The 9,128-nt window shown below is 54.7% G+C and overlaps 1 protein-coding gene across 1 annotated transcript in view; it reads right to left on the bottom strand.

Annotated features, from left to right (window-relative positions):
• Window positions 1–9,128, bottom strand: part of LOC144467558 (uncharacterized) — a 40,472-nt gene that overhangs the window by 7,363 nt on the left and 23,981 nt on the right. Inside the window, exon 2 of the mRNA XM_078176415.1 lies at window positions 461–1,192. Coding sequence (XP_078032541.1) covers window positions 461–1,192 — 732 coding nt within the window. The remainder of the gene's footprint in view (window positions 1–460; window positions 1,193–9,128) is intronic.

The raw sequence follows: 9,128 nt of genomic DNA, 5'->3' as shown, positions 1-9,128 counted from the left end.
TCGCAGCCGATTTCCCCGAGGCCCCGGTGAAATCGACAGCGGGAAAGCCGGGTTTTCGGAGGGGTGCGACGCGCAGCCACGAGGGTAGCAGCAGCGGCAAGAGTTGGCGGATATGCGGAAAGCGAAAGTCGGGGCGAGGCGGAACGGCCGCGTTCGTGAAACGCAGGGTGCAAGTGCAAGGTCGCCGGAGTTCGAGGCGTGCATTACGCGCGAAAACGGGGCTCCGAGATGCACAGATTCTTTCGCGGAACACGCGTGGCGCACCCGACGGAGGACCCGCGCGAGAACCTGTGCTTGTTTCTCTGTGTGTATGCGTGCGTCTGTGTGTGTGAGCGTGTGTTTGCGTGCGTGCGCATGAATGCTTGTGTATGGATGGGGCGGCACGTGAGAAGAAGTCAGACGTCGACGTCTTTCGTTTGTTTGTTTGTTTGTTTCTTAAAGGACTGCAGATTTTAGGTACCTGAAATAGGAGGTGGCTCGACGAGCGCGGAGGGGCCGAAGAAGGACGGTAAATCGCTGCTGGTGGTAACCGGCGTGTTTAGGTCACCTGGCTTATCCTTCTCGACAGGTTCCTGCAGATCGTCTCGGCAGTCCCTCGAGCAGTCCTCCTCGTTTCCAGCTTGTAGGCGCCGCTTCGCGTCGCCGGTGTCGCTGGACGGCGACGAGGCGTCGACGTGCCGGTGCTGCTGGTGGTCGTCGAGCCTCTGATGATGCTGATGGTGATGATGGTGGTGCCGCATATGATGATCCGTCGCGTCAGCGTTGTTTTGGTGTTGCGCGTGCAACGGCACGCAACCGGCCAGCGACAAGGTCGGCACGGTCTTGTTGTTGTTGTTGTTGTTATTGTTGGTGTTGTTATTGTTGTTGTTGCATCCGGTGGAGGTCGGGCAAGTGGTCGGTGCCGGCGACGAGGTGCCACCCCCGACGCCGCACACGATCGAGTTCGACGATGTCGCCGTGTTGTAAGGCAGACACGCGTCGAAGCTGAGCTGCACCGTTTGCAGGTTGAACGTGGGATGATGATGATGATGGTGATGATGCCCGAGGGGTGGCGAGGAGAGCAAAAACGGGCTGGTGGCCGCGTGGGGCTGCGAGCCCACCACTTCCATCCCGTCCATCGTCATCCTCTGTAGCTGATCGCCTGCCTGTCCGCCGGCGGAAACCTCCTCGGTACCGCACTGCGTGTCCTCGCCTGCGGTTGTATCGTTCAACGCTATTATTATGGTTAAAATCTTGTCCTCCTTCGGTGTCGCCTTTGGTACGGATAACACGATCTTTCTCTCACTCTCTTTCTCTCTCTCTCTCTCTCTCTCTCTCTCTCACTATCGCCCGTTAATCGTTCTCTCACTCTTTTTCTCACGCGACGAAGCCTCTACGCGGATATATCGGTTAGTGGTCGCTATGTCCCTCGAGAATCCACGGGAAACTCTCGATCGGTTATTTCGTTCTTCTCCTCGAGTACCTTCTTCCCTTCTAGAGTCACTGGGTTAGTAGTCAAGCGAACGTAGCACGCGCTCTCCCCCTTTTTTATCCGTCGCGCGGCACGCGCCGCGAGTCTCTCCTCCGCTTCGGCGAGGCAGACACGAGGGAGCGGACGCCGGGCGGCAAAAACCGTGTACCTCGATCGCTCTCCGTCCTTCTCTCCCTCTCTCTACACGAATCTCTCTCTCCCTCTATCTCCCTCTGACGCGAGCGTCGCGCGCGAGCGCACTCCGGCGGTCTCTCGCCGCCGGGTAAATACACCACCGGTACAACCACCACCAACCACAAACCACTACCACCACCACCAACCACCACCACAAACAGTAAAGTGTGCGCACGTCGACAGAAAGAATCCAATCTCACCAAGGGTCGTGACCGATCGTCCTCCCGATCCTGAGAATCGTTCGAGCGGGGGTTACACGCGCGCGAGGATCTACAGCCGGTGGCGCGAGGGGGATGAACGGTAACCGAATCCTCCTCCGCGATGTCCACCGGGTTCTCGGCACGTCGGAGGAACGCTCGACCGATTTCTCTTTCCGAGGTCTTCCTGCGATCGGTTCTTCGCCTCGCGAGTCCTGTGCGCGACGATGATCTCGCGCGCCTGTGTCGTCACGTAGGTGAAGGCGCGCGCGACCGCGCGCCTATTTGTCGTTCCGTTGTCTTCCGTCCTTTTCTCTTCTCTCCTCTCTGTCGCCTCTTTCGTCTCTTCCCCCTCTACGTCTCCTCTCTTTCTCTCTCTCTTTGGACTCGTCTTTCTCTCTCTCTGTCTCTCCGGTCCGTTCAGGTTTTACCCGCGGACGTAGGCAGCAGAGGTATGTACACCTCTCTGTCGGTGGCTGGGTGTGCGTGGCCGAGAGGAAGCGGATCGCGCGAGTCCGGAATCTCGTCGGAGGACGCGCGATGCGTGGGGGTCGCGCACGAACTGAGCCGAGCGGCGGCGCGCCCCGTAGTTTTATGAATGGACCGCGGAGACTGTCCCATATTTGGAAGCGGCGAGCCGTCCGCCAGCCAATCCCCGCTCTGCGGTCCCCTATCAACGCGCAGCTGTGTTGGGGACAAGTACACGGCCGGTCGCGTCCGTGCCGACGCATACACGCGCCGTCTGCCCCCACCCCGCGCCACCCGCCCTCCACGTAGCGAGCCGCTGCGAGCCGCTGCGAGCTGGCATCTCTCTGCCCTCCCACCACCGGCTCGTGCTCAGCAAGCTCCTGCCTTCCCCTCGGCTCGCCCCACCGCTCGGCGAAGCCCCACTCCGAGGATCTCGGTTCTCCAGTGACGTAGACGAGCGTGACGTAGGGAGCTGGCGCTCGAGCGAGCTCTCCCTCGCGGCGAGGCGAGGCGAGTTTGAATCGCGGTCCTATTTTCCGATGCCGCATTTTCCTCGTTCGGCTGACTTTCAAACTTTCGTGACGCTCCCGTCGCGCCTCGCCGTCGCACGGCAACGTTCGTTGGGACTTTTCGCGGCCGATGGGTGTTCGCGAATGGCCGATTCGGCGAATGACGAGAAGGTGACGCAAGAGGACGATCGATGGAACGCTTGTGTCGCGTTTTCCGCCGCGCCGCTGTCCGCTTGTTTAAATTAGATCTCATTGTTTATGGTCTCTATTCTCGTGGATCGTCAGGTGGCATTCCTTTGTTCCCCCGGAGGGAGGAAAGTTTCCCTCCTCGCCGATAGTCTTCCGCCGCGTTCTCCGGCCTGTAATCCACTGAATGCGGCGTTCCTCCGCGCCCTCCCCGCGATACGACGCGTAGCCTTGCGGCTTGACGCGGCTCGACGCTGCTGACGCGCTCCCGGCGCCGGCGTATGGACGCCCAGCGTCGTTCCCGATGCTGTGACAAGCGTCGGGTAACGCTCGGGATCCCGCGGCCACCGGCACTCCGTGTACCTTCGCGCGCAACGCTATCGATCGAAGCACGCTCGCCGGGGGATGGAAGCTGTTAGTCGCTCGCGAGGATTCCAGAAACGGCGCTTCCGTTCGGTGGACTTTGCCTATGTTAGTCTCTGTTAGTTGTTCGAAGCCTGCGTTGCCATGCCTGCTTGGTGCACGATTTGCTCGAGGAACGGGGTAGGACGATCTTTTGGCCGACCGGTGTCGAGCTATACTACTGATTTGTAGATGCTGCGAGGATGACTCGGCACGCTGGTACACTACACGTGAGGAGTGAGAGGCTTGTCTGATCGAAGTTGGGTTCTCGGGGCTCTACTACTGATTTGAAACTATTCGCGAGATGTATAGTCGTTTGTATTCCGTTTAGCATGTTTGAGAAATGTTCGTACTTGAATCAGGTTTATAGAAGGTTTTCTGTGAACGAAGGTTATTTTGATTGGTCGATTCTACGGATTTGAAGCTCCTCAATGGTGTAGTATTTTGCAGTCTTTGTTTCTCTATCTTCTTAGGCTTCGAGCCAATATACTTCATTTAAGCTTCAACTAAGTGGCAAGGCTGAAACTATAGATGCTCTCGTCTTACAACAACAATTACTCCTTGAACTTATCAGTACCAAAGAAATTCTAACGGAGTTCCCATAAAATACCCGTACTCAAGGCGAACGTTTCTTGAAAAATCGTGTCCGATGATTCAGGAAAAACACATGCCATTGACCAAGCATCAGCTGGCACGTCTGACCATAACACACCGCATCTACTTCCGCTAATCGTAGATCTACGAGCGCTAACATCCGCTCCGATTTTCTCGAGACCACAAAAACGTCACTCGTGCGTCCCTGCACATTTTTGCATCTGTTATCGTCGCACGTCCATTTCTATTTCCTCGAATCGCGTTATTACATCCATTACCGCGAGGAAATTAATATCCGAAGGCAAACGAAGAATATCATCGGCCGGATGCGAACGAGTCGGCAGCGATCCTGTTAATTATCGTTCTTTTCTGAAACAAGGTCGCCGAAACTCGCGGAGCGGAAGCAACAGGTGAGGTTGCTCCGCGCTCCGCGTCGGCTGGACCCGATTCCAGGCGCGCGAGCATTTCGATCGTCCCGGGAGGGTATAATCCTCGCGAACGAGCACCGCTCGGTTCGATTCCGTCCCGGGCCGCCGCGTTCCGCTCGACAAAGGAGCAATTTCCTGTGCACACCGAGTCCGCTTTCGCACCGCGCCGGCACCACCTGTAAGAGCGCGCGCGTGCCGTTCTAGCGTATGCCGTTCTTGTGCATGCGTGCGTGCTCGCCCGGTTACGAGCGGCACACGCGCCTCTGCGCACGCGCGAACGATCTTTTTCTCTCGCGGGCGTCGCGCAACCACCTGATGCCCTATTTGGGGCCACGCACGGCCACGCGACCATTCTCCGTCTCTTTTTCTTTTCCTCTCCCCGTCGTCGTCGTCGTCGTCGTCCTACGTCCTGCCCGGCGACACGCTCGCCTCTCTCCTCCTGTTTTCCCTGTTTCCTCTCGGGCGGCCGAGTATCCTTCGCGAGCTTTCCTCCCGCTTCGTCGCGAGCGCGCTCCCTCTCGTACCGACGGTCTCTTCTCTTCTTTCGTTTATCTCGCGATTCTTACAGCTCTCTCGCTCGGAATGGCGATCCGGAGAGCCGACTCCGGGCCGCGGACAAAACGCGGTGACTAAAAAAGGCCGTCGGATTTACCGCTGTCAATTCACCGCACTAAAGACACACCGTAGGAGGCAGCCGATCGGTGTAAAACGAGCTGCGCCCGTGTTTCTCGATTTGGCTATCACTCCCCGCCGTTTCAACTTCATTCCCTGCCCTGCTCGTTCGCTCTGCTCCGGTTCTGCTTGTCTCTCTGCCCCCTTTCCATCGACGTCTCGGCTCCTTTTCCTCGCCCCCCTTGCCGCCCGGCCTCTACTCGCCGTCTTTCATTTTTCACTTTTTTGTTGTTTCGTCGCGCTGACCCCCCCCCTCCCCCCCCCCCCCCCCCCCCCCCCCTCCCTCCCCCTGCTCCCCGTCCCCCCTCCGGCCCCCCTTCTACCCGCCCGACTCGCCTTTGGGACAGCCGCTCGCGGTAATTTCTCTCTTTAATCCGAGCCTTTTACGAGCACACGTCCGCGGGACGCGTAAACGGAAGCGATTCGATAAGACGGAAGAACGTTTATCGGGCGACGTGCGTTCACTCACGATGCGCGAGGTTTCTCCCCCGGGCGACTAACTGATATAAAGCGGCGCGACGATTCACGGCGCGGGAAAAAAGACGAGAAACACGCAGAGTCACAGGCACCGTCGGGGAATCGTCGTGGTCGCGACTCCTTCCTTCCCTACTTCCTTCCTTCCTTCCTTCCTGCCTCGTTTATCCTCCTCGGTTTTGGAAAGTCACGAGACAACGCTCGGTCCGATTTGACGCGGTTTGATGATGAATTACAGTCATCGTCCTCGTCCGTTCGTTTGGGTAAATTTGCACTTATTTCCTGGTAACGTGAATTATCTCGCTCGCGCTTCGTTTTCCAACAGTTTTTCCTTTTCCTGGATTTTCTTCCTAATCGGGGGAGAGTCACGAGACTTGGTCAGATCCTGCACGATTCTGGCTACGATATACCGGGGATTACGATGTCGTATCCGGACATTTTCCTGTGGCAATTTTATACGTTCTCGACGGCAGTGCGTACTGGAGCTAGCTTAAATTGTGTCTTCGGACGCAGTTTTCCAATTTCGAAGAATTTGCTGACTCAAGTGTTTTACGATAATTCGATTGAATTCGACGTGGAAAATTGAGAAGCAAATGGGAATTGACAGTGTGGAGTAAGATATCTGGGATCGGTCATATCTGGAGATGTTACTATTCATTATGGACTGAGTCAGAAACGTGATGCTTAATCGATCTGTGGACTATGTGATAAGTGAGTCACTCTTAGTGTCTGTCATAAGAAAAGTATGATGGTTCGAGAATAATTTTTATCTCATGTATGTACATTTTGTAGCGTCGTACTGTTATTACAGTACTTTGGTGTTCTAAAACAAAAGGACCTGTCTGCAAAATTTGGTAACCTAACCACACACAGGAATGTATTTCCTGCATATGTATCAAGTTTTAATGTCCCACGCGAGGTTTTACGATCACATAAATTACATAATATTATTTTCCCATGTGAATATATCACAAAATATCAAAATATCAAATTACCAAATTTTGCAGATAGAACCTTTCGCTTTAGGAAAGCGACACTGTAGAACAATTAAATGGTCAGTTGTGGTCACGCGTCCGTGGTATAATGTTTGTTTATGTCTGCTTTGTTTGCGAATAGGAGAAAGTAGCCTATAGATAAGAATCCCGATTCAACTCAATCCGTGCTTCACAGTTAATTAATAACATCAATAAATCCGCGGATATGTCTCTTATTGGAGACAGGCGGCCGGGTTGTAGCCACTTTGTAATTCCTATTTAATTAATACCACCAATAACAGATACATGCTCGATCTGGGAGCCGGTCCAAATTCGGAAACTCGACCGTGTGTTACCCGCGATCTTTTTCACGGTATCGCGCGAGTAACGAGTCAATCTGCTCCTTTCACCGCGTTTCGCCTTGTTGCGGTGATATACTAATTGTTTCCAGTCGCGCGTAAACGACCGCCCTGGTTCGTTCAATGTCGTTTCATATTTTACCTCGACCGTCTTTTTCGTTAGCTTTCGACAAATCATCCCGATAAACGTTAGTGCCATAACAGGAGCCGTCCAATGTTACACGGATCTCAGTTCTAAAATAGCGCCTCGTATGAGACGGTTTATGATAACGCGGAACCAATTAATAGCGTTACGCGAGTTACTGCAACCAGTTTCCCGAAAAAAGCATGACCAATGGTCACAATAGTCGCCCACCCCTCTCTTCTTATCTACGCGTTACGTTAGATAAAGCTGTAGGTGGATTCGGACGAAGTATTCGACTCTATTGTTTACGTTTGCAAACACGACGGAGACGTCAAAGGGTTCGCGAGGTTGAATTAAATCGGCGACTAAAGACGAACACCACCGACGACAACAACAAACTACAGTTCACCGAGTTACTATGTTCTGAAAGCGAACACCGACAAAGTATGCGACACTGACGATTATATTTGCGAGCACGGCGAAGAAGCACAATATGTTACGAAGTGAATCGGATGGCCTATCGCAATAGTAATTAAGGCGTTGCATTTAACGATGTTAAACGGAACGGTTCACCGACGACAGCAACAGATTATAATCCCACGACACGATCTCGCGCAGCTATCCTCTAGGAGCGAACTTCAACGAAGTGTTCGAGTCTCTCGGTGCTATTTGGAGACACGGTGGAGATGCACGATGGGTCACGAGGTTAGTCAGGTGGCCCGGTCGATCGGTCGCGAGGCTGTTAACTTTGTAAGACAAAGAGGTACGATACCGGGCGAATCTCCGGCTATCCGCGTGGCCAGGTCTCGTCGACCGCGAACTTCACGCCGGCACCAGCAACAAACTATAGTCCCCGGGTCGGGGCATCCGAATCCATCGGTTCGTAAGAGCGATGCTGTCTCTCTGCGGCCGGGTGGCGTGGGTGTCGCGCGTGCATCGATCTCGGGAACGCGCGACGTAATCCAGCGAGGAAGAAGCGAGTGTAGGCACGCGGCGCGTGTACGTGCGGCTCGCGACTCACGCAACTACGCTTCTTCTCTCCGCTTCTATCGCGTCTCTGGCACGAAAACAAAACGTTTTCTAAAATTACCGGCGGCTCTCGAGAAGCCGGTGGGCGCGGACTATTCGCGGCGCGACTCCGAGCGATTTTGCGCGGGCGACCGCCTCTATTTCGGGCCGCCACGCAACCACCTGAGCCACCCAGCATCCCCAAATACCCGGGATGACTAGCGGTTACGCGTACCGACCGATCTTTCCCGCGTGAAACGGCCACCGTTTTCGAGATGAGTCAGTCAACCGATGTAGAACATTTTTTGGCACCTGGTCAGAGGTCTCGACAAAACGATCGCGCCGATCGGGCCAGCCTCGAGAGAACAGCCCGGCCCGAACCGTGTCCGACGTGGGAAAATGGCCACCGATTCGATTGGCACACGACCGCAGACTGCGCGACTTTGGCCAGACAAAGTCTTTCGAGAGTAAGAGAGAGTGAGAGAGACCTAGTTGAATTCTAGAGGCGTACAGTTTGTTTCGTGTCACCAGCTGTAAGCAGAGATCCCTGTGATTCTCGAGGACGGTTGCTGGCTTGACCCGCTGACGAGACAACGGCCAGTGAAGCGGATGACAGTCGTCGCCAGCTTCGGCGACTTTGGGCAGATGCAATGTTCCGAGAGATTTCAGATTTCGACTTTATAGAACGATTACTGGCGGAGACTAGTATCTTGGGTTTTGACACACGTTTTGAGGATCATAGGGTTGCCAGAGATTGTTTATCATCCATCGCTCTTGCGAAGCTCGTGATTCGTTATCGACGCAAACAAGGAAGCCACGGGACACTAAACGCGTTGATAGGATTCGCGTGTCCGCCGCTTGCCGGCCTTATCTACTCTGTCGGAACTGGATCCTCCCGAAAGCGAAGGTCGACAAATATATTCAACACTTTCGACTCTGTGTTGCGCTTCCCCCGAACGAAGCAGAAAACAGCCGACGGTTACGCGCGACCCTGCGTAAGCTGCTCGAGCTCAAGAAGACCGACTTCGAAAACTTCGCCGTTACGCAACGCCCTCGGACATAGAGAAGTGGAAACGTGAGAGCGATGA

Source organism: Augochlora pura, chromosome 3 (assembly GCF_028453695.1).
Source record: "Augochlora pura isolate Apur16 chromosome 3, APUR_v2.2.1, whole genome shotgun sequence".
Lineage (NCBI taxonomy): Eukaryota > Metazoa > Arthropoda > Insecta > Hymenoptera > Halictidae > Augochlora > Augochlora pura.
Note: the sequence above shows the minus strand (reverse complement) of the source record. Positions and strands in the feature narration are given on the sequence as shown.